Source organism: Mustela erminea, chromosome 13 (genome assembly GCF_009829155.1).
Source record: "Mustela erminea isolate mMusErm1 chromosome 13, mMusErm1.Pri, whole genome shotgun sequence".
NCBI lineage: Eukaryota > Metazoa > Chordata > Mammalia > Carnivora > Mustelidae > Mustela > Mustela erminea.
Genome location: NC_045626.1, coordinates 20,352,669 through 20,378,287, shown reverse-complemented (window position 1 = coordinate 20,378,287; position 25,619 = coordinate 20,352,669). Strand labels below are relative to the sequence as shown.

General features: G+C 37.8%; 1 protein-coding gene across 5 annotated transcripts in view; it reads left to right on the top strand.

Annotated features, from left to right (window-relative positions):
• Nucleotides 1-25,619, top strand: part of C13H18orf54 (chromosome 13 C18orf54 homolog) — a 62,239-nt gene that overhangs the window by 12,067 nt on the left and 24,553 nt on the right. For all 5 annotated transcript variants that reach the window (XM_032311412.1, XM_032311407.1, XM_032311409.1 and 2 more), the window contains 3 exons: nt 1,820-1,951; nt 4,068-4,138; nt 10,418-11,862. In XM_032311412.1, the coding sequence (XP_032167303.1) occupies nt 1,820-1,951; nt 4,068-4,138; nt 10,418-10,490 (276 nt within the window). In that variant the 3' untranslated portion in view covers nt 10,491-11,862. Of the gene's footprint in view, nt 1-1,819; nt 1,952-4,067; nt 4,139-10,417 lie in introns of those variants that run through there.

Below are 25,619 nucleotides of genomic sequence, written 5' to 3'. Positions count from 1 at the left end.
AATTCTTTCCACTGGTGAGAATCCCATCTATTATCCATAATCCCTTAACTATTCATGTATTCTTAGCATACACCTACTTTGACAATTGTTAATCCATATACTTGTAAGAAACAATTTACTAACTAGATCACATTATTTATGTATAGTTCTTTTTATCTTAGCCTTACTATATCCAGTCAAAGTATTGCTTTCCAAAGTTACCTTGGTTAATTATTTTCTTTCCAACCCATTTCATTGTGATCATGTTGTTCAATTGTAGTACTATTAGGTGGTTCACTTTTATTGTATATATCGAGTTTAAACCACATTGTATTTGGATTAAATTATTTGGTTATTAGAATATGTGAAACATTACTATAGTTCTGAGAGAGCTATACAAAAAGCTATCTAAGACATTCACTACCAGGTTTTAATGATGATTCTCAGGACAAATTCTTTTTTTTTTTTTTAATTTATTTATTTGACAGACAGAGATCACAAGTAGGCAGAAAGGCAGGCAGAGAGAGCAGGCCAAGCAGAGAGCCCGATGCGGGGCTCGATCCCAGGACCCTGGGATCATGACCTGAGCCCAAGGCAGAGGCTTTAACCCACTGAGCCACCCAGGCACCCCTCAGGACAAATGCTGTCAGTCATAGCAACATTTATTAAATATTCATTAGTGAATAGTACAGTTCTATAATCTGTTTCATTGTTTTCTTTTTTGGAACTCTGATCACTAGTTTGCATGAAAAACTCACTCCAGAGGCAAGCTTTTGTGACCCTTATGGTTGGCATCAGGCAGCTAGAAATTCTTCTAAGTCAGTGCTAGTTGGAGGTAGTTTAGAGATGATGCTTCAGGTGGTGTCCACAAGAATCAGAATCAGGAGTATAAGACTAATTGGATCCTTTTTTGTTGTTGTATTTTAAAGATTTATTTTTATTTGAGGAGGAAAGAGATAGAGGTAGGGAAGGTCAGAGGGAGAAGGAAGGATGAGAATCCCAAGCAGACTTCCTGACACAGGGGGCTCAGTCCCGTGACCCGGAGATCATGACCTGAGCCAAAACCAAGAGTGTGATGCTCAAGCAACTGAGCGACCAAGGTGCCCCAAGGCTTGTTGGATCTTTAAGCCCCGTTTATTTTCCTTTATTTAAAAAATTTTGGTGAAATATGTATAGCATAATATTGAAGCTATATGTAATATGTACTCTGGAAAATATTTGTTTGGTAAGAAGACTTTAAAAAAGAAGTTTAAAAATATCCCTTATAGATTCTCTTAAAAGAATCCTGACCTGTAGTGCTGTTGCCCTCCTTGGACACATAAAATCAGTGATAGTTGAGATATGAGTGTTTTTTAGATAGTGAGGAATGTGTGGTCAATGAATAGGTGATAAACTAGCATTCTTTGTGTGAAAACATAAAATTGTTTATAGAATGCTGTATTGGAAATTCTAGTCCTCATTCCGCTGATAACCACCTTCATTTACATACCCAAAAAGCATGTTGACCTACCTGAGCTCTGAAGATCTCTCATTTCTAAAAATCTGTGATTTTAAATGTATGAATGAATGCATTGCAAATGTGAAGGTGCACTGTTTCTTTGAAAAGAGCAGAGACTAGAAAGAATACTGCCAAACTTTAATAATGGTTGTCTGTAAATAACTCATCTGGGGACTGGGTAAGGGGAGGTGTTGAGTTATAATTTTGATTTTTTCAAAATACGTTATTGACTTTTATTGTTTGGTTTTTTTGCACTAATTTTATATTGGGGGAAAATAATACAAAATATGACTTTTTCCTCCCTGAATTGCTTGGTTCATCATTCATCTATTTTAATCTCAGAGCTGTACCCTTTCTGGAGGGAAACATCATGGTCCTGTTGAAGCCCTGAAACAAATGTTATTTAATCTTCAAGCAGTACAGGAAAGTTTTAATCAGAATAAAACAGCAGAACTGGAAGAGGAGATTAAGCAAGTAAGTACAAACTTGATTTATGAATTGAGACCTGTGAATGTGAATTGAGATCTATGAAGATATGATTTTGTTCTAGATCTTTTTCAGCTTGACCACTATAGTTTTATGTTAATAAACACGCCACAAAACACATGTTGTAGAGTTGTGCTATTATTTTTTTCAGAAATTAACTCACTCAAATTAATACTAATAGATTTCTGTAGTTGTGTGTAACCCTAAAAGGATTGTTCTGTTTAGTTCATGATTGGTTAGAAATACAGCATCTTATTTAGATCTAACAATGTTACAACTGTAGTATGGGAGAATTATAGGAGTTGTTTTTTAACATTCTACAGAATTATTTGTATAGTCCAACTCTTTGTATTTATATTTGGGGAGTCCTAGAAAACCTTTTCAACTTATACTTCTCCACATAACTTTCGTTTTCTGAAATTTTGTTTTGTTACCATGAGTTTGGCTTTTCTTATAGTTGATATAAAATTTTATCATTTAAAACCATTGGGTTTTTGTGTATTTTCTAGGAACTTAGAAATTTTTGTGCTTTGGACTGCTCTTCTGTAGGGATTGAATTTTCTTCACAGTAGTACAGTGTTTACAGAGGGTTTATATTCTCCCAAATCTGATTGTGAATTCTAATTCTACCACTTAACTAGCAAGTGCAGTATTTGTACAAATCACTTAACCTTTTTAGTTTCTGCTTCCTCTTCTGTAAAATGAAGTTGAGAAGATAAATTGAGATAAACTATGTGAAGTACTTATTATGTAGTACTTAGAACCTGATTTAAAAATAGCTTAATAAATATAAGTATATTAATAAGTATACTTAATAAATATTTTTATTGTCACTGTTTTGTTATTCTTATTCATTAGAGCTTTATGAAATTCAGTTTTTTTTTTAAGACTTTATTTATTTATTTGACAGATGGAGATCACAAGTAGGCAGAGAAACAGGCAGAGAGAGAGGAGGAAGCAGGCTCCCCGCTGAGCAGAGAGCCCGATGCGGGGCTCGATCCCAGAACTCTGGGACCATGACCCGAGCCGAAGGCAGGGGCCCCAACCCACTGAGCCACCCAGGCGCCCCTGAAATTCAGTTTTAATTACAAATTAATGGATCATCTCTTGGAAACTGTCACACCCTGAATTGTATTAACTTAATTTTTGTCTATACATTTGAATGATTAACAAATAGAGTGTATTCCATCCTTTTTTAGACATCATTGAGATGTAACCTTATTCTTACAGTTATCATTTCAAGTCAAGGTTTTATTTTTATTGGACATACATTTAGAAGCATACTTGAAAGATGAATCTTAAATAGTAGTTACTTTTTAGAATCAAGAGCAAATATTTATTTATTTTTTTAAACATTTTATTTAGGGGGGGCGCCTGGGTGGCTCAGTCATTAGGCATCTGCCTTTGGCTCCAGTCATGAGCCCAGGACCCTGGGATCCATCCCCGCATTGGGCTCCCTGCTCGGCAGGAAGCCTGCTTTCCCTCTCCCACTCCCCCTGCTTCTGTTCCTCTCTCTGTGCCTCTCTGTCAAATAAATAAATAAAATCTCTTAAAAAAATTTTTATTTAGGGGCACGTGGGTGGCTCAATCATTAAGCATCTGCCTTCAGCTCAGGTCATGATCCCAGGGTCCTGGGATTGAGCCCCACATTGGGCTCCCTGCTCAGCGGGAAGCCTGCTTCTCCCTCTCTCACTCCCCTTGCTTCCCCCTCTCTCACTGTCCCTCTCTCTGTAAAATAAATAAAATCTTTAAAAATAAATAAAAGGTTTTATTTATTTATTAGACCACAAGCAGGGAAGGGGGAGAGTGAGGAGAGGGAGAAGCAAGCTCCCCACTGAGCAGGGAACCCAACATGGGAGTTGATCTCAGGACCCTGGCATCATGACCTGAGCCAGAGGTGAATGCTTAACCAACTGAGCCACCCAGGCATCCCTAGAATAAAGAGAAAATAGGTAATGCTTCATTGAAAATTACTTCCTAGAATTATTTCCTTGGAAATACGGACAATATTTTTTATTGTTCTTTTTATTCACATATTAAATGGTACTTAAGTTTATAGTTACATAATATTTTCAATATCTTGTTATATTTGGTGTTTTTATAGGTTTCGGAAGATAATTTCTCTAAATTACAGTTGAAAGAAAGTATGCTTCCTATTACTAGGTCACTTCAAAAGTAAGTTTTCTCTACTACTTTCTGAATATATTATGGATACATACCGGTTTTATCCATTTCTTTGCAATCAGAAGATGATAGGAGGAATTAAATACCCATAGTCCTTGGGTATAGTGTTCCTGTCTAGTAAGAATCAGTGAATAATGAAACTAACATTTATTGAACACTTACCAAGTGTCAGTGTCAGTGCTTTTGAATGTAATTCATGTGATCTTTACAACCCTATGATGTTAAGTACTATCATTATTTTCATAATTCAGATCAGGTAATAAAGATCAAGTAATAAAGTAACTATCCAAGGTCACATAGCTAGTAAGAGGTAGCAGTGGGATTCAAAACAAATAGTTTGATTCTATAGCATGTGTTCCTAACACTCCTTTTATTAATGATAGTGGTACATTATCCATTTAGGCTAGTGCAGGGTCTCAACTGATTATTTAGGATAAAGACCTCATTGTGCTTTAAAATTTAAACTTCGTGGATGACCTCAGGCTTTCCAAGTCTCTTAAAAGCATTTATTTATTAAACACTTTTTTAAAGGATTTTATTTATTTATTTGAGAGAGAGAGAGCAAACATAAGAGAGCACACGCAGGGGGCAGGAACAGAGGGAGAGGGAGAAACAGACTCCCCACTAAGCAGGGAGCCTCCATCCCAGGATCCTGGGGTCATAACCTGAGCCAAAGGCAGCCGCTTAACCTTAACTGCTTAACTGACAGAGCCACCCAGGCGCCCCTCTTAAAAGCATTTATATTGAATTCGTGTCACAGACTTAAATGTGTTTTCTGAGTTAAAGTACATAGCCTAGAAGATGTTTTTCTTGGTGAAGATGAACACTGGGCCATAAGTAATTAAATTACCACAAAAATTGGTATTAATTGTAGATACTTTCACTATTAGCTAAAATAATTTTTTTTTTTAAAGATTTTATTTATTTGTTTGACAGAGGGAGACACAGAGAGATAGAGAACACAAGCAGGGGAAGTGAGAGAGGGAGAAGCAGGTTTCCCATTGAGCAGGGAGCCCCATGCGAGGCTCCACCCCAGGACCCTGGGATCTTGACCTGAGCTGAAGACAGAGGCTTAATGACTGAGCCACACAGGCACCCCAGAATTTTTTTTTAAGATTTTATTTATTTATTTGACAGAGAGAGAGAGAGAGATCACAAGTAGGCAGAGAAAGAGGGGGAAGCAGGCTTCCCACTGAGCAGAGTGCCCAATGTGGAGCTCGATCTCAGGACTCTGAGATCAGGACCTGAGCTGAAGGCAGAGGCTTAACCCTCTGAGCTACTCAGGCAACCCTCCCCTCCAGAATTTTTTTTAATAGTAGTAACTTTTGGGGCACCTGGGTGGCTCAGTCGGTTACAGCCTCTGCCTTCAGCTCAGGTCATGATTGCAGGATCCTGGGATCCTTCTCTGCTCAGCAGGGAACCTGCTTCTGCCTCTCTCTCTCTGCCTGCCTCTCTGCCTACTTGTGATCTTTGTCTGTCAAATAAATAAATAAAATCATTAAAAAAATATAGTAACTTTTTTCTAGCTTACACAACCAATAATCTTACCTATATATAGAATGCCATTTTCAGAGCGTAAGATTCATATTTTGTTTAGCTATTGATTCTGGTGGATAAGCTGGGGCAATCTTAATTTGGTTTTTACTTACATTTCAAAGGTATTATCTGTAAGACATTTGTACTGTTATGAAGTCAGTTTAAACTTTTAAAAGTTATATTAGTACATGTTTTCGTTATTTTTAATCTGTAGATAATTTGAGGACAATTTGAAATTCAAATATTTCTGGTTAGGTTTATAGTCATCTTTTCGTAATTCAAAATAAACAGACTCAGCTTCTTCAGAAGTTGCAGATTGTACCTTGGGTGCTTTAATGACCTCTCCCAAGAAGGAAAGTCTAAATAGGTCTTTCCCCACCCCTCAAGTAATAGTTTTTGTTTTTAACAGTTTGATAGCTAACCAGTTTTAAAATGTCTTTCATTAGCCTTATGAAACATCAAGCTCTCTAATATGGGTTCTGTTTACTCTGTTGGACACTCAGTTTTCTTATGTTCTTCCATTAGAAATAACTGCTCTCTAGGAAGACTGATTGGACTTGAAGTATAAATGATTGAGTAGCTTAAAATGGTTTGTTTTTTTCCCAGAGGGATTTTGCTTTTAGTAAGAATATAAACTGTAATTGTGGGACGCCTGGGTGGCTCAGTTGGTTAAGCAGCTGCCTTCGGCTCAGGTCATGATCCCAGCGTTCTGGGATCGAGTCCCACATCGGGCTCCTTGCTCGGCAGGGAGCCTGCTTCTCCCTCTGCCTCTAGCCTGCCACTCTGTCTGCCTGTGCTTGCGCTCTGTATCTCTCTCTCTAACAAATAAATAAAAAATCTTAAAAAAAATAAAATTAAAAAAAAACAAACTGTAATTGTTTTGTATCCTTATAATTCTTAGCTTTGTCCTATGCAATTACATATTAGGAACTCATATTATTAACTAAAACCTTATTAACTATTATTTATTAAATAAAATTTATTAACTAAAACCTCAATAAGAGAAGCTTGTCATCTTAGCAAATGAAAAACTTGTGGTTTTTGAGTAGGGGCCTTTTCTAGAATCTTAAATGTCATGTAAGCCACCAGCTGCTCTACCCAGGTTGGCTGTGAAGAATGAGCAATAGCATATTGCTTATATGCTATAAAGGATTGTAAAATCATCAATCATCCAAAAATAATTTGTATTGGCTTTGGAATATATTGTTTTATATATAATTTAGAAAAGAATGTGTAACGTTTTATAGTTCTCAATACTAAGGGCCATGCTCTGAAGACTTAATGATAGCTAGAAAGTTGTCCTGTTTCTCAGTTCTCTTCTCTTGCTCGATTTTCTAGTCTTCATTATATGCTAGAAATAGACAGAATTATCTCTCAGATTTGCAAAACATTATCCTAGAGTAAAGATTTCTCTCTTACTCTAATGTACTCTACTAAAACCTAGGACTTGTCGGCAGTTTGTTCAGTTGTTGCTGGACACTAGGCTGAATATAGGCCAGTAAACAGTACTTAAGAGCAGCCAATATAGCAGTACTAACAGAAAACCTCATGCAAGATATCAGTGAGTAAGTTGAAATATAGTTAAATTGCCTTCATATAATCAGTCCATTACTGGATTTCGGTGGGTTGATTTCTGTTTATTCTAATGCTCATTGATAGATACTTTCTCACTATAAGACATGAGTTTTATTTCAACTTCTAAGATGAATGACTATTCAGTGTTGTATGTAACATGACTCTTAAATTGATATTTTCCCCCATTAACTACCTTTTTCACTTTTTTAGAGAAGAAACTCAAGAATAACTTCCTTCTATAATTTTATTCTGCACTTGTCCCTACACATAATAGCAAATCACTTCTGATAGCCTGTTGTCTAAGTAGATTGATTGCCTTATTCTTAGCAAAGTAGATAGAGGTTAAACCAAAGGAACTGCTGACTGATTGTGTAGGGGGACTGAAGGTTTCACATTTCTACGTAGCTTTTTTTTTTTTTTTTCATTCCCATCATACTACACTCTTCCCTTTCCTTCCCATTGTTCTTCTTTCTCCCTAACATTGTTTTGTAAAGACTTAAATAATGTATTTAAATAAGATATTTAAAATATAGATAAGTTAAATTTCATTTTGTAAAAACCTATTAGCTTGAGGGCCTTTTACATCACTTGAATAAAAGTGTTAAACCATGCTGTGGTTTTTTATTTACCTTTCACATGTTGATCAGCAAACAGAGTAAGGGAATATTGGAAAGCATCAATCTCAGGGTCACCAGGAAGACTTCACTCTTCAATGGATGAACAGCAAGGCTCAGAGTTGTCTAATAGTTGGCCAGTTATGTCATAAAAACTTTCAGACTATAGGGAGAAAGACTTAGAATATATATGCTTTAGCAATGGGGTTAATAATCAATGTTATTTTATAACTATTATATATGACTATTGTAATTTTTAAGTAGTGGTAAATATAAAAGGTATTTTGAGATACCTGCAGTGACTACATGTGATAAAAAATACCTCTGATTTCTGTGACATGAGGTCACAGATTTTGGTCTATTGCTTACATTCATAATGGAAGGAAATGCTAATTTACAGAGAGCATTTAGTGAAAATAAAGATGAGGATTCCTCCCCCATCCAATTTCATAAACCCTCTAAATCCAAGGGGTCTGTGGCCCTCAGAGTTGTAAACAGTAAGGTAAGACTCTAGCTGCTTACACCTCCCTCCCTCTCACTTTTCTTTCCTTCCTTTTTTTTATGATTTTATTTTTAAGCAATCTCTACACCCAGTGTGGGGATTGAACTCATGGCCCTGAGATCAAGAGTCTCACACTCCACTGACTGAGCCAACTTGGTGCCCCTTCTTTTTTTTTTTAAGATTTTATTTATTTATTTGACAGAGATCACAAATAGGCAGAGAGGCAGGCCGGGGGTGGGGAAGCAGGCTCCCTGCTGAGCAGAGAGCCCGATGCAGGGCTCCATCCCAGGACCCTGAGATGACCCAAGCTAAAAGCAGAGGCTTTAACCCACTGAGCCACCCAGGCGCCCCGCCCCTTCTTCTTTTGAATCATAGGTTGCTAAATGATATGCCTGAAAAGAAAAAGATAAATCTAAGTCCAAAGCATATTCATGCATTATCTTCTTTCTGATAAATGTATGTCTCTAGGAAGAAAATAATTTTTGATAAAGAGATACTACTGTAGGCTGTAGAAATGATAGAGTCTAATTAATTTTACCTCTGACTGCATAGTAACTTTGGGTAATTTGTTGTCATTTAGTTAATGAAGATGAGAATCTCAAAACTTAACTGAAGTTAAGGGTGGCAAAATCCAGATTTTTTAAAAAGATTTTATTTATTTATTTGACAGATAGAGATCACAAGAGATCACAGGCAGAGAGGCAAGCAGAGAAAGAGGGGGAAGCAGGCTCCCCGCTGAGCAGAGAGCCCGATCCAAGACTCAATCCCAGGACCCTGAGCTCAGGACCTGAACCAAAGGCAGAGGCTTAACCCACTCAGCCACCCAGATGCCCCCAAATTGAGATTCTTGTTACATTTGAGTAAAGTTGTCCAAGAAGTAGAGTGCAGGGAAATATATATAATGCGGTAATTAGCAGTACTAGTTTCTTCCATCTCCATATCCTGGGTCAAGAGGAAGATGTATTTTATTTAATACACATTTACCAAACCTGTGTTAGAGACCATAAAAATAGGGTTTTGTAGTCATCACCTTTTAACTCAATTTAGAAATTACTAACAGTTGTTACATTACGTATTTTTGTTGGTCTCTTATTTGTCAGAGACCTGAAAAATGGTTAACTGACATTTTCTGGATGGTCTTTAGGGATCTGAATGAATAATAGGGGAGAGGAAAAAAAGAATATTTTTTGAGCAAGACTGGAAAATTAAGGGCCCCTCTTTTCTTGGTTTTATTTGATAGATTATTAAGTTTTCTCCACTGAGACTTGACCTATAATCTTAGCTTTATTTTATTTTTATTTTTACTTTTTAAGATTTTATTTATTTGACAGAGAAAGATACAATGAGAGAGGGAACACAAGCAGGGGGAGCTGGAAGGGAGAAGCAGACTACCCACTGAGCAGGGAACCTGATGTGGGGCTCGATCCCAGGACCCTGGGATCATGATATGAGCAGAAGGCAGACGCTTAACACCCATGCACCCCCTTAGCTTTATTTTAGAGGGAAAAAACCCAGGTTGTTGGTATTATACCATGAAATTTTCATTTGTTTCCCCTTATGCTCATTAAAAATGAGTTTTCCTCAACTGTAATTGATCATTCAGTGCTATTTTTTAAATTTTAGCTCTCCTGAATATACATCTTAATGAATGTACTTTCTTTCTTAAATGATACAAACAGTATTCCAAAAGAAAAGGTATAATTTCACAAAGCTGTTGTAAAAATGACATGAACAAAATGTTAACCTATTATTATTAAACTTCTTGGCAAACTTTCAAAAAAAAAAAAAACCCTTGAATGTCAAAAACATTATTTTTTAAAGTAAATGTTTATAAAATTTAAATGAATTATTTTAGCCCTCAGTTATTCAGATCTCAAGGTTTTATAAAGAAAAGTTCTAAATGTTTGATACTTATTCTATAAATTCATTTTTCATACTAATTTTGAAGTTAATAAACAATGTAATCCACCATTAGTTGCTGTCTGCATTGTCTCTTCAGTCCTTAATATTGGTTTATAATGTGTTTTATACTTTTTAATGAAGGGCTTTGCACCATTTATCTCGCCTGAGAGACCTGGTTGATGATACCAGTGGGAAACAGTCACCGAAAATGTGAAGAGGAAAATAAAACGGTCCAACAAATAAATAGTCATCACAGAGCAAAGATGTATTGTTTTTCCTGTTGCTTAAACTGACAAAGAAATTATAAGCCATGCATTATTCTGTGATTGGTTCAAGTATTATATATTCTTTAAAAAACAAACTTGAAAATGTGCGTGGGTTTTGTGACCTATCCTCATTTTATGCCAAGATACCAGAATGTGAACTGAGAGGACCCACACTGTGTCCTACTGTCTGACTTTGGTCTTCAGGCCAGCAAATGTCCAATATTCAAAGATGGATGTTGTCTGCTATTGAAGCTTATATGGACTTAATCTTCTTGAGCATCTGCATCATTTTATCTTCTGGCTCTGGATTATTAGGAAACTCTTCCTGGTTTCTATACAGAATCTCTTTAAGTAGACTTTTTGATACAAGTAGCATCTACTTTTAAGTTGGCTAAAGGAACATCAAAATTGTTATGGTGTAACTTCTCCATATATGTTACCTTTAATTTTTATAAATATTTTAAGGTATGTGGTACATGCAAATAACAGTTTAATAATGGGATGATACAGTGCAAAAGGAATGTTTTATGTTGTGAAATCCAAAAGAAAAACTCATTTAACTAATGCATTGATTTTGATTCTGTGTAAGATAATCTTTTTTTTTTTCTTTTTTTTTGTGTGTGTGTAAGATAATCTTGATATCACGTAAGAGTTTACAAAATATTTTTTGGGAGTACATTTGAAAATTTAATATTTTGATATTCTCAGATTTTAGTTTTGGGGTTAGCTCAAACTAGTAAAAATTCTAAGATCAGTGACCAATTGCTTTATGCAGTTTGTTAAGTAAACTTAAAATGAATGTGGAAAATCCAGAAGCAGCTCTGTATTATAAGGCTATTTTGTAAGAGCTAAACATGGTTTAAAGCAATCTATAAAATTTGTCTTTAGCTGGAACTCAACAGAGCTCTACAGTTTCGCATTTTCTAACCAACTAAACTAATAAGCAAGAAAACACCTTTACTAACAAAACTAGGAATTAAATCATAAAGCATATTTTAAAAGCCTGATGAAATGAAAGAATGAGTGTCTGTATACAAAACAATACAAATTAACACTGCCCAAATTGTAGTATCTAGCAAAGATACAATAATAAACCTTGTTTTTTTGTTTTTTGTTTTTTGACCAGTGAGTCAGAGTTACCACCATGCAATTGTTTTTGCCCAGTTTGAGACTCACTGGCCATTAAGTTTGTTTTGTTTACTCTGGAGGTATTTCTGCTACCAACATTCTATTTTCTGATTATTGTCTTCTGCTTCAAAACATACAGTTTGCATGTAATCAAATAAGATATTACTTTGACAATGAAAGTACGGTGGCTGTTAAAAATGCAGATTTTAAGTAGGTGAACGCTAGGTGGGTCTGGGTTGATCATGTTCCAGGCTTAGACAAATCCACTGTGACACAAATTCTATAGAAAGCAGAGAAGATGAATGCATCATAATAAACATCTAATTGCATATATGTTTATTAGTATGCTTAAAAAGCATTTGCAGAGGGATTATGCTATAATACTGAACAGCACTGATTTGGTTAGTACTGTCATTTGCGAGAAGAGATCTCCAGTTGTAAATAAGATAAGCCTTCTAAATTTTTATATTACACCTAATATTTTAAGAAACTTGATTGTAGTTACTAAAGGAGTATTTTTCCTTTTGTGTTAAATATGGAAGCTTAGTCATTTACCTAAAAAGGGAATTTAAAATGATTGATTCCAACTTTTTAAAAAAAGAAATGTATAGGAGAGCCAACTGAGAAAAATCTAAATGACAAATGGTCATGAAATTCTCCAAAGAATTGATTTAATTACATGTGAAATATTTTAGTATTCTTTATTTTGAGTTTCCCAGGAGTAAAAGGGTGACAACAGTATTTAGATTGCTGAGCTGAAAATTAAAAGCAGACTATGGAACAATTAAAGGTTTTTAAAATTGCCGTGAGAATATAAATTTTTTATCAACCCCTTTTAGGTATATTTCAAAGTGTTAGGTAGAAAAGGAATTTTTAGTTGAGTATGAAAAAAAATTTGACAAACCTAATTCCAAAATTCCTTTGAGATCAAAGGGTAAAGGTGTGATGAGTATATAAAGACTCAGAACTCAGTTGTGTGTTCTTTATTATCAGTAGGAACTTTACTTTCAGTATTTCTGTGTTAGCACATTTCAGCTTCATAGAGAGTTCTTACAAAATCGAGGAGCACTGTTTTGAGTTTGTTTGGGTTATATGTCTGCCTAGTTTTGTTATTTCTTTTTTGTTGTTTGTTTTAAGATTTTATTTATTCATTTGACAGAGAGAAATCACAAGTAGGCAGAGAGGCAGAGAGAGAGAAGGGGGGAAGCAGGCTCCCCACGGAGCAGAGAGCCCAACATGGGACTTGATCCCAGGACCCTGAGATCATGACCCGAGCCGAAGGCAGAGGCTGAACCCACTGAGCCACCCAGGTGCCCCTAGTTTTGTTATTTCTTGTTGAAATTTATAAATGTGGGGGGTTTTTTGGTGTTATATTTAATGTTTAGGATAACATTTTATTAAATTATATACAGTTCTACCAAAATATTTTTTAAAGATAAATAAATCATGACATGATCCCCCCACCCCCATGTTTTGAATGCATGGAATCACTCATGGATTTGAACTTTTGTTTCATCCTTCCTTTTCCGATGTTAACTGTCTCAAAACCCATTTGGTGGATGTATTATGGAGCTGTATGGAGATGTACTATGAACAAGTGAACTTGCCAAAAGGCAAGTATTGTGATAAGAGACAAAAGAAGCAAAAGGCAAAAAAAAAAAAAAAAAAAAAAAAAAAAAACCCACAAAACAAAACAAAAACAAAAGGCTAATAAAATTGGTAATTTCTGAGCAAATGAAGTTTCTTCAAAAGTGAAAGACTGTGTATCATTCTATGTATCCATTGGGTGTTTTATACAGGGTTGTGTGTCCTATTGGGTTGTAGTGCCTGTCATATAATGATTGGTGCAAACCTAGGCCTAAACCTGAACATATTATGTTCAGGTTATATTGTTACATTTCCCCCATGGCATTTGAAATTATTCTTTTCCTATTTGGTTTTTTCTTCTTTATTTTCACCTGTGACTAAGATCATTTTCCTATTTTGAAAAATACCTTTCTACCCTCCCAGTTTGTTCTGTATTGTTCTTACTCTAGACCAGACTTGTATAACAGCTTTTCTCACAATGTAGTAACTTTGCTAACAATGTAACAAATATAACAACTATCCACCCTTCATTACCTTAACTAAGAGGTGCCTGTTGCCTAATACCTATTTCAACCTGAAACATTCTTTCCCCTCACTTTCACCCCTTGCATTGGAGACAGGCTGACTGGTCTTTCAAGACACTATTGTAACACCACTGCTATAACATTACTAATTTATTTCAGGAATTTCCTATAGCTAAATTGCTTTACTCATATTCTCCCAGACTTTCTGGCTGTATTCTCACCTTTGGGCATATTTTCCTATACTTGAAACAGTTTTTTTTTTTTTTTTTTTTCATTCTGGTTATGTAAATCTTACTCTACCATTGCTTTAATTTTCAAGACTTGATGGGTTGGCTTTCCTTTTTCCATACCCATCAGGCTTTCCTTTTTCCATACCCATCACTCATTTAGCTATTATATTTTTTATTCTTGTATTAAATTGTGTCTCTTTACCACACTGTATCTCCAAGGGAGAAAATGTCTCAAAAGTTAGAGGATATTTTTTTTTGTATGATACTTATATTTTTAATTTTTTTAAATTTTTACTTATAAACATATAATGTATTATTAGCCCCAGGGGTACAAGTCTGTGACTCACCAGGTTTACATACTTAACAGCCCTCACCATAGCACATACCCTCCCCAATGTCCATAACCCCACCACCCTCTCCCTACCCCCTGCCGCCTGGCCCCCCTCAGTTTGTTTTGTGATATTAAGGGTCTCTTATGGTTTGTCTCCCTCCTGATCCCATCTTGTTTCATTTATTCTTTTCCTACCCCTACCCCCCCCCCCACCGCAGCTTTACTTCCTCATATTAGGGAGATCATATGATAGTTGTCTTTCTCTGAAAGACTTATTTCGCTAAGCATAACACCCTCTAGTTCCACGTCATTGCAAATGGCAAGATTTCGTTTCTTTTGATGGCTGCATAGTATTCCACTGTGTGTGTGTGTGTGTGTGTGTGTGTGTGTGGTGTGTACCACATCTTTATCCATTCATTTGTTGATGGACATCTAGGTTCTTTCCATAGTTTGGCTATTGTGGACATTGCTGCTGTAAGCATTCGGGTGCACGTGTCCCTTCAGATCACTATGTTTGTATCGTTAGGGTAAATACCCAGTAGTGCAATTGCTGGGTTGTAAGGTAGCTCTGTTTTCAACTTTTTGAGGAACCTCCACGCTGTTTTCCAGAGTGGTTGCACCAACTTGCATTTCCACTAACAGTGTGGGAGGGTTCCCCTTTCTCTGCATCCTCGCCAGCATCTGTCATTTCCTGACTTGTTAATTTTAGCAGAGGATTGATTTTTATCTCCTTTAATGATAGCACCTCAGGGCACCTGGTTGTCTCAGATGGTAAGTCCCTTCCTTCGCCTCAGGTTATGATCTCAGGGTCCTGGGATTGAGCCCCGGGAGCTCTCTGCTCTGCAGGGAGCCTGCTTCCCCCTCTCTGCCTCTTGTGATCTCTGTCAAATAAATAAAATCTTTTTTAAAAAAATGATAGCACCTCTTAACATTGTATAACCAGGAGCATGTAAACTTAAAATGACTCATGATTTTAAGCCTAGATCTCTGTAAGATTATAGGCTCAAGAAAGGAGAAACCGATTTTTTTATTTATGTGATGTTCTGCAAATCCTTAAAATGAAGTAAATTAAACCTATTTTTTTGATAGGTTTAGTTTACCTATAAACAGATGTTTCACTGTTTATCAGATAGTATCAACGTATGTGTAAGTATTTTGGATGACATCTATAAACCTAACCTTTGACCCTCAAAACTAAAGACTTTAGTTTATATATATATTTTGCATTATTATATATATATTACATATTTTGCAATATTTTATATATTTTGCATTTCGTCAGATATAAAAGTTATTTTACAGGTTTAGGACTATGTATAGGAAAACTTTCAGTGGCTGGTTTTCATTGTGTTGCTTCTTTGAGCCTGGCTTGATAGGAAACTCAGTCTGCGTCCAGTCTAAACAGAAACCATGTAGTGATTGTAACAAGGGAAGCTTAATGTAAAAAAAGTTTTAAATTGTGGCAAAAGAAAAAAGATAAGAGAATTCTATATGGTAACCCAGAGCTAAGGAAGAGTACCAAATGAAGAGGTACTTGAGTACCTTTTGGAAGCAGGGGACCTAAGATTTGGGTTCAGGTTTCCCTGAAGAAGGGGTAGCTACAGCCCACAGGGTGACAGTTTACTGGTTTGCCTAGGCCAGAGTTGGTCACTAGGCAAGTAGGAAGCCACCCTCCAATGTTCAGGGAAGCTGTAGCTAGTTACTGGGTGTTTGAGCACACAGAGACAGGGAGGGGTCTCAGGGTTAGCGGGAGCATGAGGTGTTTGTGCTGGAAGGGTTGAAAGAAGGTGATCACCAGCCTGGCCCAGGTTTAGAAGTGTCAAGGAGAAACATATATTCTGGGATCATGACTGGGGAAGAGCATCGCCAATCAGTTTACTGATTGTGCAGCTGCCAGAAAGCAGTGGGAGAGCCCCTTCAGGGTGAATTTGGAGCTGAGAGATTGTAAATTGGTAGATTCTAGAAAGGTTTTGGTAGGAGAGAGCATCATACAGAAAATATGCTTTCCCTGTTTTGCAATGTCTTATATAGCCTGTTCAAACCAAGAAGGAGGCATAAAGGTAAGGTAGCAAAAATGTCAGGTTGTTTAGAAAATGGGCAAAAAGAAAACTTGGGCCAAGGTTTTATACATCTCTCTTTTAAAAGATTTGTCTACTTTAGAGATAGTGTAGGGGAGTGGGTCAGAGGGAGAGGGAAAGGGAGAGAGAATTTTTAAATATTTTTATTCATTTGACAGATCACAAGCAAGCAGAGAGGGAGGCAGAGGGAGGTGAGGAAGCAGGCTCCCCACCGAACAGAGCCCAGTGCGGGGCTTGATCCCAGGACCCCGAGATCATGACCTGAGCTGAAGGCAGAGACTTAACCCACTGAGCCACCCAGGCACCCCAGAGGGGGTAGATTTTAACCAGTATCCATGCTGACCATTGAGCCTGGTATGGGGTATGGTCTCACAACCTTGAGATCATGACCTGAACCTAAACCAAGCTTGACATTTGACTGCACGACCCAGGCGCCCCTAAGCATCTAATGAATTTGATAACTGTGAAACAGTTCTGAACTGGAGATCTGGGCTATTATAAGTATTCTGAAATTACATGAATTATACTCTTAAATGTCAGAGATGGGAATTAGTACATTCCTTCCATTATTTTTCATCAAGGTAGCCACATAACTTTTACATTAACTTTTCTGGAAATGGGGAGTTTCCTGTAATTGGAATGCTTTATTTTATAGTCTTATTTTTGCTTCAATTAAATTATTTTTTGCTTTGCTGTGTCTTCTCCATATTGCTTTTAATTTTGCCACTCAAGACCATCTCAATGGATATTTTAGTCTTCCACGTGTTGAAATCAACAAGAGTGGTGCTCTTTCCATGTTTCAGGCTGTTTCTAATTTCTAAAGTATTTTTTTTTGGACAAAGTTTTGTTTCTTCATTGTTCACTTTTTGGATGTTCTCTAGCTTTCTATATATATATATTTTTTTTTTCTTTAAAGATTTTATTTATTTGACAGACAGAGATCACAAGTAGGCAGAGAGGCAGGCAGAGAGAGAGAGGGAAGCAGAGTCCCCGCTGAGCAGAGAGCCTGGTACGGGGCTTGATCCCAGGACCCCGAGATCATGACCCGAGCTGAAGGCAGAGGCTTAACCCACTGAGCCACCCAGGCACCCCTCAGTATTTTGTTTTTTAAAGCCTATATTTTGCAGATGATCCAGAGCCCTTCTTAATAGCAAAACTAGATTATATGCTTTATTTTTTTATTTTTTAAAAATTGAGTTATAACAGTTTCATGTGTACAACATAATGATTTATTTGATATATGTGTATTTCACAATAAGTCTAGTTAATACTCATACACTTTTTTTCCTTTTTTTTTGGAATTTTAAGTCCAGTGTAGTTAACATACAGTGTTATATTAGTTTCTGGTGTACAATATAGTGATCCAACAATTTCATCACTCTGCGCTCATCAGGACAAGTGCACCCCTAATCCCCATCACCTACTTCACCCAACACCCCACCCACCTCCCCTCTGGTAACAATTGAGTTTTTTCTCTACAGTTAAGAGTCTGTTTCTTGGTTTCTGTCCCTCTTTTTTTCACTTTATTTTTTCTTGCCTTCTCTGACTAATTTTTTAAAAAGCTTTGTTGATATATAATTGACAAAATTGTAAGATACTTGAAATGTGCATTTTGATGATTTGATATACATACACATTATGAAGAGTTCACCATCTCATATTTATCTTTTTTTTTCCCCTTTTGGGTGAAATTTTTAAATTGTGGCACCAGTATGCAAGATGCAAAGAGTAGAATGGGCACTCTACATTTGATTCTTTCATAGTTTATTACTCCAGCGAGCATTTATTTGGCTCCTGGCACTGTACGAGATGTGTGTGGAGGTGGACGGAGGAGGGTAGGAACGCGACGGGAGAGGTGATGAATAAGAAGGCGTAAGTCTACCAGGAGCTCAATGGTGGGAAGATATAAATGGACACAATTATACTATAACCACTAAGTATTGTTTCAGAGAAATGAAGATGGAGAAACTGTTGTAAAGGCACAGAAGACGCAGCAGCTAAGTGGCCTGGAAAAGATCAGGAATGATTTCACTCAGGAAGGAAATTGTGTTGATCTAGAAAAATGAACAAGTTTGTCATCAAAGAAATTGGGTGGAAGAGTATTCTAGGCAGAGGGTAACGTGCAAATGTACCTAAGCGGTAAAATAGTCTGATTCAGAATTCACGGACTTGGAAGCGTATGTTGTGGAAGAACAGTCGGGGGAACCTGCACGGTATTATCAAGTATATGATTCCACCATTTATCAGCTCTTCATTGTGAACAAGCAACTTGACTTTGCCCGAGTCTTTTTTGTTTTCTCTTCCATTTGTAACAGCTACTTTGTAGTTTTAAGGATTAAATGGTACAGTTATGCCTAGCACATATGACACAGTAAATAGTAGCTGCTTATGTGATGATACCTCTAGCTGGGGAGAGGAAGCAGGCTCCCCGCCGAGCAGAGAGCCGGATGCGAGGCTCGATCCCAGGACTCTGAGATCATGACCTGAGCTGAAGGCAGAGGCTTAACCCACTGAGCCACACAGGCGCCCCTGTGAGCATGTAGTTTTCTTAAGGCAGTTTAAAATTTAAAAATTTTGAAGAAAAAATAATTTTGTCCCTCGCCCCCCACCCCCTTGCCCTTACTGGCTGGGGTGTCTTGGGCAAGTCGTTTTAAGTTCAGTTTAGAAAGCAGAGTTAATGGTACCTACCTCACACAGCATTTAATGAGGTAATACCTTGTAAAATGTTTGCTTAGCACAGTGACTCACACGTAGTAAGTGTCTCGTGTCAGGTTGTATTGGTAAATACAATTATTTCAGAATTTCCGCGGATCACAATTAGTGCCATGTAGCTGCCTGCGTGGATATTTTGTAGAAATAGCTAAGGCTCAGTGTTAGTAGTAAGGGCTGCTTAATTTTTTTCCCCACTAGGAGGCACTGTGTCCTTGAAGACAAGATTAAGAAACTGCCTGGCTGGTTTACTGCCCCTAATCTGGTTTTGAGCTCAACCCCTGGCATTCATTCTCCAGTTAAAACTCTTAAAGACTGTGTGGGAGTACATTAAGAAATGATCTTTCGTGGCGCCTGGGTGGCTCAGTGGTTTAAGCCGCTGCCTTCGGTTCAGGTCATGATCTCAGGGTCCTGGGATTGAGTCCCACATCGGGCTCTCTGCTCGGCAGGGAGCCTGCTTCCCTCTCACTCTCTCTGCCTGCCTCTCTGCCTACCTGTGATCTCTGTCAAATAAATAAAATAAAAAGAAATGATCTTATCTTCCCCTTCCCACTTCAAGGTATAATTTTTGTCTTTTTTTTTTTTTAGGAGGGAGAAGCATCTTTCTCCATTCTGTAAACTGGATATATTCTTTAGACGTAAGAAATTATGATTCTGACCCTGAATCTCTTCTTTTCAGTATAGGTTAGCCCCAGGATTCCTTTAGACCACTCATGAACATGTATTGTACCAGGTCTCTTCCTTGTCACCCTCCCCGGAATTACATCATGGAGGAGTGTTTGAGCCTTGGCACATACTTTTGCCATTGTAAAGGGGTGGCCCTGGAAAGAAAATTGGCTTTGGGTCTTCAGCAAGACATAGGCTTGACATCATGACCTGGGAGTGGAGGTCCAAGGGAGGTACTCTTGTTACTTATCATCCTTGAAGCCTCTTCCCTCTGCATATGGTTATAGAACAGTTAGTTGACTAAACCGGTGACCAACTTTCCCAACACCTCTTCATTTCAAGTCAGGGAGAGAAGAGGAGAGGTGAAGTGTGGAAAGAGCAAGAAGGTGGGAAGGGGCAACAAAAAGTGAAATACAAAGTTTGGTAACATCGTTGTTTTGAACTAACAGATCCTGCTTAGGTTAATCTTTTCATGGATTAGATTGCTCCCTGGTGCCTGTGTCTACAAAGTAACTTTGCAGAGGATGATATAACATATGCATCCTAGCCTGTGTGTGACTTATCGTTTCCTCCCCATTTCCTTCTGTCCGTCTGTATACAGTGGGATGTCAGTGTGAGGGGCCTCCACTTAGCGATGGCGGCAAGAGGGAGCCCCTAAACATGAAAGGGTGAGTCAGGTGTAGAGATAAGGGAGGAGGAGGAGACTGGAGGATCTGCCAGGATGACGGGACTGCTAGGGATTTCTCTAGTGGGAATGGTGAGGGAGGGGTTCCCCTTTGAGTCACCTTGTATGGTCCTGAAATGTAAAATCCTATTAGGAGCTGGAGTCCCTCTAGCCCAGTTTTAGACATTCTAGAAATGTCTAGATTTCATAGCATATGTTTTTCACAACATTCTCTGTGACCCACAGTGTCAGAGTCAAATGAAAAAAGTCTGAATTTAGCATTAACATAGCAGGGGCTTCTCTGGCTGTTGGAAGGCCTCACTTGTCGAGAATGACCCAAACCAGGGCTTTGGTTCAGCAATTGAAACAATATCGCATCCAAAGACCATACATTCTGACCTCAACCGAAAAGGGCAAGGTAGGAATGCTTTTAATATTGACAATTGAATAAGGGATAAAATTAGAAACGACTAAGGAGTTTCTTGAAAGCTACTGACTCAAAAGGGAACAACCACTGCTTCTGCAGGAACTAGAGTATAAACAATTTAGTAGAAATAATCATCCTTTTAATGAAACAGGATCTACCGCTCCTGAAGGAGAAAGCAATCAATGATGATTTTTTAAAGAGAGGGAGAGAGTGAGTGATTGAGTGTTGGGGGAGGGGCAGAGAGCGAGGGAGGGAGACGATTAAGTGGGCTCCAGGCCAGCACAGAGCCTGTGGTAGAGCTCGATCTCTGAGATCATGATCTAGAATTGGACACTTAACTGACTGAGCCACCCAGACTTCCCCAATAAATGGTGACTAACTGATTCTTGTAATATACCTTTCTAGATGATGGAAAGAAATAAGTGTGTTCTAGAGCAGGGGTGAGCAAACTATGACTCACAGGTCCAATTTTAGCCTGCTGCTGACCTTTGTACAGTCTACAAGCTAAGAACGTTTTTCACATTTTTAAATGATTGCGTAAAACTGAAAAGAGTATTTTATGACAAAAGAATGCAATCTATGTCAACATTATTAAGTACTCATTGTAATATCTCTAATTCACTGAAAAGCAACTGTCAAATTAGAAAAAAAATTGTAATAACTACAGCAAATTTCTTCATAAAAATCAAAAATAAAATGAGGTTGAAGCCATTTTTTTAAAGATTTTATTTACTTGACAGAGATCACAGTAGGCAGAGAGAGAGAGGAAGGGAAGCAGGTTCCCCACTGAGCAAAGAGACTGATGAGGGGCTTGATCCCAAACCCTGAGATCATAACCAGAGCTGAAGGCAGAGGCTTTAACCCACTGAGCCACCCAGACACCCCAAAGCCATGGTGTTTTAAGTGGCTTATTTGTTAGCCAAATAAAGGAAACTTATTTATTGATAGTGGGTTCGTTAAACTGTGATTGATTCCAGCAACTGAAGTGATGTGTCCAGAGAAAATAAACTTGTGTAAGACTGTTGCCTTTGGGGGGAATAGTTGATCAAAGAGTTGACAACTTTAAGAGCAATATCAATAATAAATTAAAAATCAAGGCAAATGATGGGCACCTGGGTGGCTCAGTCTGTTAAGCATCCAACTCTTGAATTCTGCTCAGGTCATGATTTCAAAATCGTGCGATGGAGCCCCATGTCAGCTCTGGGGTGGGTTAAGATTCTCCCTCACCCTTGCCCTTCCCCCACTTCTCTCTCTCTTTGCCCCCTTGCTACCTCTCAGGAAAAAATAAATAAATAAGGGCAAATGATTTTAATGGGTTTTTCTTGGTTCTTGAGGAGTCCAAAAGATGAAATCGATACTAAGTTTTTTATTCCAGAAGTCAGTGCTGACTTTGAAGTGACAAAAGAATTAGTCTCCATGAAGAGTCTTCATGTGTTATAAATAAAGGAGGAATATTTTAAAGAAACAATAACTAATCATGATAGTTAAACATGAAGTGGAATCTGCTAAGATGAATTATAACTTAAAAAGATGCTTGAAGTGGGAAGAAAAAGCTTAATAGTACAAATCTACAAATCTTGTGAAAATGTAAGATGTCTAAAGCTTATTTTTGGTTATTATGCATAAGCAGGTGCTCTGCAGGAAGTGTGCAGGTCTACCATGTGTTACCGAACCAGCCATGTTATGGTGCATTTGTTTATTCTTGTGGGCTTACCCAACAGTTCTGTGAATTTTTGTCAGAAATTGAAGCTAAATCTTCTCTCTCGCTTTGCCACACATGAGTTTGATGGCTCTGCAGTGGTAAAGGTTTCTCGTGACTTTTTTGATCTTGGGACCAAAATTGATATATTTCTTAATGAGAAGAACCAGCCTCAAATGTAATGGAACACCAAATGGCTTTGGAAGTTAGTTTTGAGGCAGACTTCAGAATGTTTCTTAATGAATTCAACCTAAAACTGCAGGACGAAACATCAATTATATGCAAATCATATACCATGGTCAAATCATTTTGATAACAATTCATGTTCAAATCTTAAGTAATGTCAAACACTTCTGTACTTCCAAATGTTAAAATAAGCAGCAAGATCCCACACACATTTTCAGGGAATGTATTTGTGAAGCTCAAACTAGTTTTGGCAACATATTTTGGACCTCCCAGCAAATACAAAGAAGATTTACATATTAAAAAATCCACTCATGTGCAGTTGAAGAACTTTCACCTTACTTTCAATTGGAGGTGATTAATGACAAGCTAAAAAGGGCAAATATCCAGTGAAGAATCTAATAGAATTCTGTAAATGTGTCCCAAATGGTAAATATGTTCAACTAAAATAATATGCTTGTGGGCTGATATCAGTGTCTGTCAGTCACTTTCTGTGTGAAAAGGGGTTTTCAAGGATGAGATATGTGAAGTCTCATATGGGTCAGCATTAATAGATGAACACGTACGATTAGTTTTGATGATAAGGGGCATTAACTTTGAATCCCAATTAAGCAAAATGTTATCTCCCTACAACGAATTCAGTTTTCTTCATTAATTGCCGGGGTCCAGCCTCGGCAGGTCCAGGTGTCCCTAAAGGATGGACAGTGTGGGTGAGGGGAATGAGAGAGCCACACAGTGAGTTCTGGTCAGTAGTCAGGCATCTCTACTCTATTCCGATTTTAGAGCTTCTTATATAGGCAGTTTACTTGGGGGTAGGGAGTTACATTCATGCAAAGGACATCAAAGGACTCAAGCACTCATCAGATAATTTCTCTTTGTTCAGCACAAGTTATTCTAGTTAAGCTATAATGGGTACAGACTGGTGCCAGGGATGGGGGACAGGGTCTTGCTTCTTGAGTAATCATGTCCCTCAGAAAGCCATGGGAGAGAGCATAAATATGTGCTTTTTGGTAACTTATTCTGGGGTCTCCAGGAAAACAGGATATAGGTTAATGGAAAACGAGAAGCTATATGGAGGAACTAAGTATATAGGAGTGAAGTAGGAACCGGAAAGCATTACCTTTGCAGGAGGCAGGGTGTGTATCAGTGGCTCAGCTGTGAAAGCATTGGACAAACATCAGCCTAGGGAGGAATCCAGCTATCGAGGTACACCTCTAAAGTTCTCCAGATACAGAATAATTTACCTCCTTGAAGTTGCTCCGGCCCACAAGCCTGAGAGGTGTTTGCAGCAGATTAGCAAGGGGTTCTTTATTTGAGAGAGTTACAGGGATCAGAGAAAAAGGCAAGAGACTATCAGACCATGCTTACCTGCGGGGTTATCAGGCCCTCGGCTGGATTAGGCCTGCATCAGTTCAAACCTTAACCTAGTGGGGCAATGCTCTCGACCAGGCCTCATGGCTCCCAACAATTAATAGACTTAATTATTTAAAAAATTATACTCTTTATTTTATTTTGAGTTTTAATTAAAAAAAAAAGTTTGAAATTTATTTTCTTTCTTGGTAGATGAATACTTACATAATATCTTTGACTTTGCTTCTTGGACCACGAAGACTAAAATGTGTACTATCTATCCCATTACAGGAAGAGTTAGGAATGTTTCTGGAATATAGCATTGAGGAGTAACCCTCTGAGTGTATATTGAAAACCTATAGCTCTATCAGGACTCAGTTGCAGCCTAAGGCCTAGAATGCCTGAGCCATTGTCCTGTTATACTTTATTGACCTGCTGTGTTGGCGTTTTTCAAAATGTACGTGTTCCCTGGTGTCTAAAAGGTGGTGTCTGTCTGATCAGATGGGGGCCCCCAAATGTGCTGTGAGGATTTGAGTAGAGGCCGGTGGTATAGGCAGTGAAAGGATTCGCCTGAGTCAGAACAAAGGAGATGAAAGTTTATTGAGTATGCTGCAAGGGAACAGCAGGCAGGACAGCAGAGGAGAGGCTGCTTGCAAGGCAGTGGGTGGGGGCTGTTTTTAAAGGAGGAAGATGAGAAGGTATGGAGACATACAGAATTCTGCCTTTTCTGGTAACCGTTCCTGGTTGAAAGCAGCCCACACATCAGTTAAGGCATATGGATATTCTGAGATGGGTCTCCTGATGACCCTGTCTGTATACAGTCAGGTGGTCCCTGTGGGGTCTTTTCTGCATTCCGTTGCTCAAGCCTGTGTGCCTAAAAGCAGCCTCTACGCATTCTTTAAAGAGTTTTATTATATTAGTAGGATCATCTAGAAGTTCTTTTCTCCTGGGAGAGGACAATTGGCTGTAAAATTATGCCTTCTGCTTAGAAATTTAGGTAATTTAACCTTTTGGAACACATGTGAACGCTTCTGTTGCTTCATAAGTATATGTAAGCATAGGTGCTGATTAAGTGTTGGGCCCCTCTTCTAGTTTTACATGTGTGCTCTCAGTCCTTCCTGGTTGGGGTATAGCATCTGCTTTTCCTAGGATTACTAAGTTCACTCACTGTTCCCTTCCCCTGGTGTCTACATAGAAATATGCATATATCTATAATTTATAAACATATTAATAGAAGAAAAGGATCCCTATATATTAGTACTTTTTCTACTTATTAAAATACAGAATATATTCTAATTATCCTTTTATATTACAACGATTCTATCCACCCTTTATATTGCCTTTTATCTTTGAGTATCAGAGTATCACTGAACATTTTACAGGTACAGTATGTTCCCCTTAACCACAATGGAACTTAATTGAAGCTCAAATGATCACAGTCTGGCTTTTGAAAGCCTCCTTTGTGTTGACATTATTGAAAACATCATCGCTTTCTGGAAAC